The 12,439-nt window shown below is 33.0% G+C and overlaps 2 protein-coding genes across 2 annotated transcripts; both read left to right on the top strand.

The window, feature by feature from the left end:
• The first annotated feature begins 1 nt into the window (after nt 1).
• On the top strand, nt 2-2,185 carry LOC128170421 (uncharacterized). Its single transcript, XM_052836193.1, has one exon. It carries the CDS (start codon nt 99-101, stop codon nt 1,161-1,163), a length of 1,065 nt encoding a protein of 354 aa, XP_052692153.1. The 5' UTR covers nt 2-98; the 3' UTR covers nt 1,164-2,185.
• A 2,941-nt stretch (nt 2,186-5,126) lies between these two features.
• Nucleotides 5,127-10,666, top strand: LOC128168579 (heat shock 70 kDa protein 12B-like). The gene is made up of 5 exons (XM_052834757.1): nt 5,127-5,956; nt 7,148-7,515; nt 7,707-7,928; nt 8,305-8,449; nt 8,709-10,666. Exons 2-5 carry the CDS (start codon nt 7,162-7,164, stop codon nt 9,758-9,760), a joined length of 1,773 nt encoding a protein of 590 aa, XP_052690717.1. The 5' UTR covers nt 5,127-5,956; nt 7,148-7,161; the 3' UTR covers nt 9,761-10,666.
• The last annotated feature ends 1,773 nt before the right edge of the window (nt 10,667-12,439 follow it).

Genomic DNA, 12,439 nt, shown 5'->3' on the forward strand with positions numbered 1-12,439 from the left:
CCCCCCCCCCCGAATTGAACGATTTGATATGCAAATTTTTCCTCGGTGTTCGGAAATCTGATGGTTCCAATTACGAACCGAATACATTAAGAACATTCATGAGTAGCTTTGACAGACATTTACGGAGAATGAAATATGGCAAACAAATAATATCAAGTTTGGAATTTTCTAAAGTTAGGGAAGTATTAAAAGCAAAACAAAAGGATCTGAAAAGCGAGGGGAGGGGCAATATATCAAAAAAATCAGACGCCTTAACGGACGAAGAAATAAATCAATTATGGGAAAAAGAACTGTTGGGTGTAAACAATCCCGAGAGTGTGATTAATTCCCTGTGGCTTTTTAACACCATATATTTTGGCTTAAGGGGCTCCGACGAACACAGATCAATGTCATGGGGGACATTTCTTCAAAAAGACAGCAGCGGTGCCGAATTTTTAACCTTCAATGAACGTCAATCAAAAACCCGACAAGGGGCAAATCCTCGAGACATTCGCGTTGTCAAACCAAAAATGTGGGAAAATTTAGAAGTACCTAATCTTTGTCCAATTAAAATATACAAATTTTACCAAGAAAAAAGACCCTCTGATTTCTGCAATCCCGATGACCCGTTTTATTTGGCAACTCACACTCAACAATGCGCGATGACACATAAAGACCAATGGTTTAAAAGACAGCCCATAGGTGTCAATAAATTGGGATCGATTATGAAAATAATGACAACTTCAGCGGGGATTGTTGGCGAGAAAAAATTAACAAATCACAGTGCTTGCAAACATCTGGTTCAAAAATTAAGCGAAAATAACGTACCTGCCAACCAGATCATGCAAATCACAGGACACAAAAATATCCAGTCAATTAACAACTACAGCAGTTTAAATGAAATCCAGCACAGAAATATTTCATCAATTCTTTCGAACCCAACAGCACCCCAATGTTCCTCAGGATCCGCCACTTTCCAATTCACCCAAAACAACACTGCCTTTCGAAACACTTTAAATAACACAGGAGCCACAAGCACAACAATAAACGTGACAGGGGGTGTCCAAAACCTGGTCAACGGAAATATTTTAGGTGGAAAAATCATCGTTAATATCCAAAACGAACCGAATTCTGCATCCAAAAAAAGGCCGCGTGTTATCTTTGACTCTGACTCGGATGAATGACTTAGGCCGTTGATTTAAACAAAGGCGAAATTATACAATTCCAGATGTCCAAAGTAACAATTAATATAAAAACAGCGTATGATATTTTGCACACTGTCTTTCATAGATTATTAAAACACTGATCAAAAATGATATGTTTGTTTGTTTGGCTTGGAACTCTTTCGTCATGCGTAATATTGTTGACATCACAAAAATGTGTGTTGTGCGGCTTGATAACACGAAGATTTAATGTGTAGAAATAACGAAGTTTAACAAGTTAAGTTGGTTAAAACATGTGATAAAAAGAATCTCTCATGGTTTGTGATGGTATATGATTTTTATCCAACTCGTTGTGTGTTTTCTATCCCCGAGCCAAGTATACCATCACAAACCATGAGAGATCCTATATATACACAACATATTTTTGTTATCATTTGTGTATGTAAAGCTTACGTATCTTATATTCATTCGCAGCACTTACAGCTAGTAATATACTTATATTAGAAATAATCAATGTACAATAAACGGGAAATAACTTTATACGCTGATTTGTTCAATATGTTCAATACACAAACTCCCTCAATTAAACTTGAACTAAGTTCTATTTTAATCTTCGTATCTCATGCGTGCTACATTGAAATAGGAACCTTCATAAAAAAATAAACTATTGGTTCAGTAATTACTCGTTCTATCAAATTGCCAACTTCGATTTTCATTCTGTTTCTTTTAAAACATTATTGGTAATTATGATCATAGTGTAATTACTGTGGAATCATCAGAATTCGTGGTGGCTGAATTTTCGTGCAATTAGTGAGTACCTCTCATCCACGAATAAATAAATTAGGGTAATAAAGTCTTATTTCCTATTGTATGTATAAAATATTACACGAAATTAAGTCCCAACGAATCACAATCCATAAACATTGGCCCCTTCGAAATTTAATGATTCCACAGTATCGAATAAACTTTCACTATTTTAAGTCACGTGTGTTTAGTAACAATATTAGTTATCGCACTTGTGTTGAAACCAAATAAAACATCTATGATCAAAAATGTTGTCTCATTGTAAGTTCAGTTCTTTTGAAAGACCCCGTTTTAAGTACTCCTGAGCCGAAGGCTCAAGTGAGCTTTTGTGATCAAGATTTGTCCGTTGTTTTTCATTGTCATTGTCGTCGGTGTTGGCGTTGTAAACTTTCACATTTTCATCTTCTCCGGAAGCACTGGTTCGATTTCAACCTAACATGGAGCAAAGCATGAATGGGTGAAGGAGTTTCAAGGTTTTTTTTAAATGAAGGGCTCATTCTATGTTAAGGGAGGATAATTTAGAATTTAGAAAAATTTTTGTTTTGATATTTTTCAAAAATATTCTTAAAAACAATCTGGCCAAAAAAGCTTTAAAAACTTTGTGTAGCAAGGTAGTGAAGATTTAAGTTTATTTATATCATGGTCCCTGATGGAAGGGTGGGGTCAAGATTTACATAGGAATATATAGAAAGTCTATAAAATTCTTCTTCTAACAAATCTATGACTCCAAAAAAGCTCTTATTTGTGTAGAAGCATCCTCAGGTAGTGTAGACTGAATTTTGTTAAAAACATGGTCCCCGAAGGTAGGTTTGGCCATAATGGAGGGACGAAGTTTTACATAGTTATATACAGAGAAAATCTTCTCAAAAACTATTAGGCCAGAAAACTCAAATTTGTGTGGAAGCATCCTCAGGTAGTGTAGATTCAAGTTGTTAAAATCGTAACCCCAGGAGGTAGAGTGGGGCAATAATAGAGTATGAAGTTTTACATTGGAATACTAGTATATAGAGAAAATATTTTAAAATCTTCTCGAAAAGGTATTTAACAAGAAATGCTTAAGTTTGTGTAGAAGTATTCTCAGTACATTGAAGTTTGTTCAAATCATGGTCCCCGGGGGTAGCGTGTTGCTACTGTGGGGGGGATCAAGCTCAAAAACGTATGAAAGCATCCTAAGGTAGTGTAGATTCAATTTTGTTTCAATCATGGTCCCTGGGTGTAAGGTGGGGCCACAAGGGGGTGGGTCAAATTATATATAGGAATGTATATAGAAATTTAAATCTTTAAGAATATTTTTTTCGGCTTCTCGGGGGGGGGGGGGGGGGTATGTCAATCCGTGCACGCACGGGTCAAAGTCTAGTAGCTTTAAATTTTAGAAAATCTTCTTATCTATTCCCATATGAATATAAAAGAAACCTTATATTGCAAAATAATGTTCATAAAACACTCTACATGTACCTAAATTGTCAAATTCATGGCCCCTGGGTCATGGTTTTAGACCGTAGGGAGGGATTAATTTTGCCATATAGTGAAAATGTATTAAATCTTTTTTTAAAAGCTTTTCTATCTTCATATATATTTGAGAAAAACTCTATGCATGGTTATTATGTCCTTAAAGCCCCCTACCTTAATTGTCAGGTTTCATACTAATTGTTAGACCATAATTAATCTCCTAATTGTCTACGGACTTTTCCGGGTTCTTTCCCCCCGATTACGACAAAGAGCAAACGGCAGGTGTGACCGGTCAGCAGAGGATGCTCACTCCTCCATGGCACCTGATCCTACCTCTATCTTTTTAGAGGTCCATGTTGCTCTGCTTTGAATTTGTATTTCGTTTAATGGATTTTTGGTATGGTTGACGGTTTGTTATTGTCATTTTTTTCATTAGATCCTAGTGTGGGACCTATGTGGCCATAAAATAAAAATGTAATAAATCTTAGAAAAATTCATTTCTAATTACAGTAGTGGGAGAAAAACTGAATGCATGATTATATCGTTTATGAAGCCATCTACCTAAATTGTGAAATTCATTACCCCTAGGTCAGGCTCTCAGGCCCTAGAGCAGGGCCAAGATAACCACAAGGTGAATATGAATTAAATCTGCGAAAATCTGTTTTTCTATTTCCACTGAAGGAGTACTTGATAAACTGTGTGCATATAAAGTTACGATATTTTGAAGCATTCTACCTAAATTGTGAAATGCATGGCCCCTAAGTCAGGGGTCAGGCCCTTGCGAAGGGCAACAAAAGCCCGTAAAAATGTAGAAAATTTTATAATATTTTTTTTGTACTTTCTCACAGCCGTGGGATTAAAACAATTGAAATGTTTTATTATGTTCACGATGTCCTTTTCTTAAATCCTAAAAATCAGACTTTTTATTTGGTGGCCGGGGGGGGGGGAGGGGCACAAGTATGGCCATAAAGTATGAAGGGGGGGGGAGACTTTCGAAATCTTGACAAGCCAAAAACCACTACCTTTTACATCAAATTTTAAAACCTAATCCTTAAGGGGGTATAAATGTTTTTAAGGTTAATTCTGTTAGAACAATACCTTAACTGTAACAATACAACACATCAGTGTTGACAATTTTAAATATTGATGTAACACATAAATGAAATATCTAATAAATATATCTTCAGAGTGTTTGTTGTACAAACATCAAAGTATATAAACTATATATATTCATACACTTAATCTGTGACTGTAACTCCTCTGGTCAGAGTCACACAGAGAAGTGGTTGATATGTGGGGAAAAATCAAATTTAATAATTCTGACAAAACTGAGGTAATAATTTGTTTTTAAAAAATACATACAGTAGCAAGCTACTGAAAACAAGATACTTGATAGTCAACCCCAGGGTTTTCAGAAAGCATTTAATTTGAATTGTGCTTTTAATTAATGAATAAGATATTACTATTAATATATTTTAAAAGCTCATACTCCTATGCATCATTTCATACATGTACATGTATATTCACCCATGACATCCAGGAGTCAGGGATGGGCATCAATTGAGAACTTCAATTAAAATGATATGAAAAATAAGATATAAAAAAAATTCGCAGCAGATAAAGGCTAAAATTTGTTATATCAATATGAAAGCAAGCCAGTTCAGAAAAACCAAGATCGAGGGGAAATTTTACCATGGCGTTTTGGGGTGGGAAGGTAGCACAAATGGACCAAAAGTGACATTGAAAATGTAAATTGACATTTATTACAATTTGTCCCGTATTCATTGTATTATTGTATTTGATGTAGTTTAAGATACTTTGCACTATAACTGTGTTTGACGTTATAATCAGGTGAACGGTGTGGTCTATGTGCCTTTTGTGTGTGAACCACCTTGCCGTCGTAGCCCAGTATCGTCCTCACAATAACCAATACAAACTGTGTATACATTTTATTAGTTTGGGAAATCGTAAATGGTTTCAGTTTCAGTTTCAAAACTCAAAGAACATATTTGAGTAAGGTACAATGCTTTGACATGGAGCTTCGAGTGCTCTCTGACATGATCTACCATCGTGGATTATATCTCTGATACAAAATACCTCAATGTCTAGTATTTCCGATTGTCAGAAAAAGCAAAGTGTCTTCTGCAAATGCAGGTTTAATGAATCACTACAATTTCCCCTAAATGCATTTCCTGGTATGTGATATTTAAATTTCTTATCTCATAGGGGTGTAAGTAATAGGTATTTTAAATGCCCTTGAGTATTGAAATTGTCCTCTACTCCTTGACGTCTTCTGTTGTATGACTGGGTACATAATAAAAGTGCTCTTATTACACTGGATTCAGAGTTAAACTCATTTTAAGAAAAAAATATCGCGTTCCTGTCTGTTTCCTTCTTGCACAATACTACTATTCAAGTCGGATATTAAATAGAAACAACACAGCAGTCACAAAGGATAACAATACGTCACAATACTTAGTACTCAATGCGGATGTTAAAATTTTATAAATTTACATGCATATGAGGCAGATTTGATCAGAAAAGGACTTTTCTTTTTTAAGGTAAGGATGATTTATTTGATTCAATATAATTATCAATGAAATAAAAGATTCAGATAAAGTAATATTTTATTTTATAACGTATACATGTGGGTCAGAAGTCAGAAAAAAAATTAATAAAGGGCAAATTAAAGTAATTTGATTTAATTGATTGATTTCAAATGAACGATAACAAACACTCAAATGTATGCTTAAATAAAACACATGAATTACATGCACTAAGAATAAGAATAGGTTCAATTTTTCTTAGAACAAAATTAGGTCAGAAATACATTTAAGGATCATTGAAAATTTAAGAGATATTAAAATAAACAGTATTTCCTTTTGAAATGGCATCTATTTCTCCGAATGATTTTATCAATAAAGATTCAAAAGGACCAATTTATAGATTGGTCAACTATTTTGCATATCACATACAGGTACAAAACGGAGTGAAATGTATATCATCCTTTCCGAAATTTAATCCCTTTTTTTTTAATTTCGTCTATTCACACGAAGAGTTTTCATAATCATATTCAAATCTAATATGTTTAAAGCCTTGACAAGCAATCTTAGACAGAGTCCAAAATGCAGGTATAACTTGTTCACGAATGAATATAGCTTTTATACTGTTGTGTATGAAAAGACATGTGGTGAAAGATATCGGATGAATCACTTATTTCGCTCTTCTTATTAGAGATAATGTAAAACTTTTTGCTTGTAATCTCCCTAGATCTATAGAACTACTCAACCTTGATATGATAAAAAACATTTTACGTTATTCATGAATATTGAAGTGAAAATGCATGTTTGTAGTTTACAACGGATTTAAATTAACGGGGGAAAATAGAAAAAAAAAATTATTGAATCAGAAATGAATGTAACCAAATCAAAATGTTTTGATTAAAAAATTGAATAATTTCAATATTTGATAGTGAAATTTTGCAACGACAACGTAGATGTTCTGCAATAAAAAATCATTTTGTCTGTCTTATAAATCGATTCATAAGAAATAATACAGATAGAGGATTAAGTTTATTCCAAGTTTATCATTCTATTAATCATAATTATGAATTAATGCAAATGAGAGCAAAATCATCGAAATGTTCCTTTGTCTAATAATATACGTTTTACTTTAACAAACATCAGTCCATACCTTCTTCGCTGATCAAATTTCATGGATATAAAATGTATATGCTGATATTAAATTTTCAGTAATCCTATGAAGAATGGCAGAAGCAAATTCTTCAATGTCGTCTGAGACAAAATCAAAAATCAATCCAGATGAATACCTCTTTGTCATTGCTTTGGATTTCGGAACCACATATTCTGGCTATGCATTTAGCTCAAGAAGTGAATTTGAAGACAATCCTCTGAAAATTCAAAACAATCAAGAATGGATTGCAAGTGGAACGTCCTTACTTTCGCTGAAAACACCCACTTCACTTCTGATTAAGAAGGATGGAGGCTTTGTTGCTTTCGGTTACGAGGCAGAGGACAAATTCTATACTGCGCTGGAAAACGAAAGCCATAAAGATCTAATGCTTTTCAGAAGGTTTAAGATGAGACTTTATAATAAAATGGTAAACAATGTTTGTTATTAAGAGGATCACAACTGATTTATCTTAGATTTGCGTTTTGAAAGAAAAAGACTTTCTATATTACAAATGTATCCTATTTAACGAGACCTGTATCTCATAATTATGCATTTTTTTTAAATATTCGAACGAATTTTCATTATGATGTTATACATGATATGCAAAGTGTTTTAAAGGGTATAAACGAAAGCCTGTTGATAGAAGATGTGACAGGAGAAGAATTTCAAGGAAAGCACATCTTCACGATTTTCCTTAAAGCGTTAGCAGACCATTTCAAGACGAGCATTCAAAAGCAAAAGCTTACCATAAATTTGAGACATGACCTCAAATGGGTTTTAAGCGTTCCTGCTATCTGGAGTGAAGCTGCCAAGAAATTCATGCGCCACTGTGCAATAGATGTAAGTTTGTGGTCTGCTGTTAGTGTATTTCATGGAATATTCATTTTAAAATAGTTAAGCATAATATCCAAATATTCACATTGAAAAGCATTTAACTTGATAATTATTGCACATTTGTTTAGTCAAGATATAATACACAAAGATGTCTTCAATATGAATACCATGCCATTTAAACGCTTAAGTATTTTGTCGATGAAATCAGCTTTAATAGTTTGTGTGTACATGTAGATACAGGATACAACATCTTGGAACAACCAATCAAATCCAAAACTATATATATATATATTAACATGTATATATAAACATGTATCCTATTTAGATTTTGCACTCATCACTTGTCAAGAATATGTAAACAAACATGGTTGTATCGAACTAGGCTGGGATACCAGACGAAATGCTGATGATAGCCCTCGAACCTGAAGCTGCCTCCATTTACGCAAAATACTTGCCAATCGAAAGGTACCCAAATGGGTTTGGAATGACCAAAGACGGAACCAGATATATGGTGGTTGACATAGGAGGTTAGTTTATCTTTATTTAAATACTTTACATTAGTGTTGAAAATTAAAGATGGAGATTTTAAAAAATATAAGTACTAGTTCCATACTAGATTGCATTGTGTAATATGCATTGGTAATGACATTCAAAGAATACGCATAACCTAAACACAGGAAAACAAGTTTAACTATCTTTCTCACAAAAGATATCATTCACTACCTTTAAGTACCTGCATGTTTTGTAAGTGTTACAAGAATTATAAAGCAGTTGTTTTATTTACAGGCGGCACAGCTGATATAACCGTTCATGAAAAGGTAAAAGGGGGTAAGCTACGAGAGCTTCATCAAGCTACGGGTGGGGCTTGTGGCGGGACAGCTGTTGATGCTGCCTTTGAGAGCCGCCTTAATGACATTCTAGGAGAGAATGTCATGAAAAGGCTCCAAGAAAAAAAAACAGAAACATATCTAGACATATTTCGTGAATTTGAAATAGCAAAACGAGCTCTTGATCCAAATAAAACAGGCACTATTCGAATGACGATTTCCTTTGTAAGTCTGAATGAGCTATGCCAAGAAATTGAAAAGAAGACATTGACAGAAATGTTTGAAAATGTAGAAGGAATGTACATAAAAGGAGATAAACTGCATATTGATGTGGAGACCATGAAACAATTTTTTAAACCATCAATTACAGAACTAATCAACCACATGCAATCTATAATGGAAAATCCACAAGCAGATGGAATATCTATGATATTGCTTGTTGGAGGATCGGCTGATTCAAAACATCTCAAATCAGAAGTGGAAAAAGCATTTGATTCCGTTCAATTGATAGTCCCCCCAGAGGCGGGATTGGCAGTACTTAGAGGGGCTGTAATATTTGGTCACTGTCCAACGGTCATAATGTCCAGAATTTTGCGTTTCACCTACGGAACCGCTGTCGGCGAAGAATTTGATCCAGCCATCCACAGGGAAGATAAGAAGGTTACAATAGACGACAAAGATAAGTGCGTTGATTGTTTCTTTACTATAATCAGTGCTGGCACTGAAATAGAAATAGGACATAAGGAAATGAAGAATTTTTCGACCACTTCTTATTACCAAGAACTTGCGACGGTCAAAATATTTTGTTCCCCACATAATGAAGTTCAGTATACAGATGATGAAGGATGCTTTAAGCTTGGTGAACTGAGTGTTTCTTTGGATGGAGACATTATGACTCATGACTTTGACGTTATATTCGTCTTTGGAGATACAGAACTACAAGTGATGGCGACAGAGCATGGCTCAAGCACTCTTAGTGCCTGCACGCTTAAAATGAACGAAGAGTCATGAGTATATTAGACATAAGTTAGAGTAAGAACAAGATGTCCTAATGCTTAATAATAGAGTGAACTATATACATGTATATATTATTTATTGGAACTATGTAAATGAAATGACAATTTTAAATTATAGGAAAGGTTTGAAATTATTTCTAACAATTATATGTAATGTCTTTTTTATGGGACTTGGACACGATAAGAGATCAAAAATTTTATTTTTATTTTTTATGTATAAAATGGTTTACTTGTGTATTTTAAATGATTGATCAAAATATTGAATGTTAAAGTCAAGTTACAAGCGAGATACAGACGTAAGAACTGGTTGATATGTAAACAAAGCTCGAGTCCTATAGTTGTTTACAAAAAAATAATGTAGAGAATTACCATTTCTTAGACTAAATGACATGTAAAAAACAATTTAAACTAACTCAATTATTATTATTAGGTATTACGTAATACCTTAATTAAATTTAAAGTCATCTGCTCGACAAATGAAACTTACAAATTACATTTGTCTCTATATTTGTTTCTAGAATTGTCTCGCTTATCAAAGAAATTCACCGCCTGGAGAAAAAATGAAAAATTGTGTTTGTTGATATACATGTATAATATTACATAACTCGAGGTTTGTGATTGCAGACATTTAATTGAATAGATTTAATTATAACAAAACGTTATTTATATGAATAATTGAATATTGGTATTTGCGATATTAAAAATTTTTTTAAAAAATAATATCGTCCGAATTACATTATCTGCAATCAATTTTGTGCAAATAAAAAATCATAGCAAATCAAATTGTTTCATTAATTTAACTACAGGTCAAAAATTAAAAAAAAAAAAGCAAAACTATTTATTTTTCATGATAAAAGAAAATAAATGCATCAAACACTGAATAAAAAATAAAACTCTTTCCATTAACAAACGTTTGTCATGCAGACACTAAAAATCATACCATATAAATACTCAGCTAAACGTAAAGTGGAAAAAGTAGAAACTTTTCTTATTATTTATCAAATATAAAACTGAAGCAAGATTATATAAACCTCAAGTTTATTTATACCATGATCCTCGATAGTCAAATGGGCGATGATTACAGGTCCAAATTGAAGTTCTAGAGGAAAAAATGAAGGAAACAAATTGTGTGTGAAATTAACATAGGATATTTTTAAAATCAATAATTTTAAAGTGTTGAGGGTCAATATTTTGAACCCCTCTCCAAATGCAATTACAACATGGGGTAGCGGTTTCGTCAAGTCGAATCCCTTGGGAAAAAGAAGTTTCAATAGTAAGGGATTCATTGATTCATTCTTTAAAAAAAGTGTAGGCTTTAATATCGGAGGCGATGATGCAGGCAATTGCAATGAACTATAAGGTATTTTGTTTTTTTTATTCCCATGGATCATAAAACAACAAAGGGGGCCAAGTTTAGAAAAGAAAATTATCCTTTAAAATATTTTTAAAAAAAAATTAAACATAGGCTTTAATTAATATGTGAAAGTAAAAGTAATGGAAATCATTTAATTAGTTACCATTTGTTATATAAGGTAAAAAAAAGTCACTTTATGGTTGTATCGGATTGAATAAATTAAATATTAAGGGAGCTGGTTAAGTTGATTATTGTTGCCCGGGTAGGCAATGTAGTCCATGGGCCTTTTTTACAGTTAAGCCAACGGAGCACAGTCCTTATTCAAACTTTCACAATTGCAGATTTAAGCGTCTGATATATTCAAATCTAACACTTTGTGAATTTTTTTTCTTTGGATTTCTTCTATGTTTTAATAACGCCGTATTATACATATATGATGTAAAACTAAGATTGTTGGTAATTTTTCATTTAAATGGATGACAATTAAGTAAAGAAAAAATACCCAATCTAACTCTTCTATAAGATTGGACCATTTCTATAGAGAATCATCATTTTGCTATATTAGGGAGACCTTCTTGTTGTGTGTAATACAACAAATTTAATGAGGTTTTATCGACTGTTTTTAAAAATATAATTTCAACCCCCCCCCCCCAAAAAAAAAACCATATAAAAGAATTAACAGCCAATATTGGTCTTATTTAAGAAATCATTTAAAAAAGATCCTTAACGTTTTACCAATAATATATTGGTGTGTTTTCAATTTAATTGAGTAGTATGTTGTAAATGGGGGTTTTTTAAAATCACATTATGTATGTAAAGTTAGTTTAGCATTTTCATACTCGAATATTGTAGAATCAATACCATAATACATGTATGTCCAGTGACCGCATCATTCTTCCATATAAGATAAAAAAAGACATTGACAGTGATATATTCTCAGCTTTTACGGGTTTTTTTAAACCAAGTTTAACTTGTATGACTAAGACTGAGAATATTCAAATATTATATTTAGTCCATCACTCAGTACCTTTCGTTAACAATCAACACTAAATGCAAACCACACCACTGCCAACAGGAAAATAGGAAAACAGAAGAAACTACAAAAACCCGCAATAATGTAATGCGGTTTCTGTAATATGGTAAAACATAAGAATTGCTGGAGTCTGCAGAATATTAGAAAACCTATCCCATTTTGGTTTAGGTCAATACCGTTATCACATCTCCATAATTCATGCTGTGAGTCAAACTCCATCGATCGAGTCTTTCGAGTTTTGCCAATCTGAACTGTATCGTCGGGACCAAACTGAAGAATAAAAAATA

The sequence above is a fragment of the Crassostrea angulata genome, chromosome 1, assembly GCF_025612915.1.
Source record: "Crassostrea angulata isolate pt1a10 chromosome 1, ASM2561291v2, whole genome shotgun sequence".
Classification (NCBI taxonomy): Eukaryota; Metazoa; Mollusca; class Bivalvia; order Ostreida; family Ostreidae; genus Magallana; species Magallana angulata.

Coding starts and splice junctions, on each gene's coding strand:
- LOC128170421 (XM_052836193.1), top strand. CDS start 99: ATGAGTAGCTTTGACAGACATTTACGGAGAATGAAATATGGCAAACAA.
- LOC128168579 (XM_052834757.1), top strand. CDS start 7,162: ATGGCAGAAGCAAATTCTTCAATGTCGTCTGAGACAAAATCAAAAATC. Junction 7,516..7,706: donor TGAGACTTTATAATAAAATG/GTAAACAATGTT, acceptor AGTGTTTTAAAG/GGTATAAACGAAAGCCTGTT. Junction 8,450..8,708: donor TATGGTGGTTGACATAGGAG/GTTAGTTTATCT, acceptor TTTTATTTACAG/GCGGCACAGCTGATATAACC.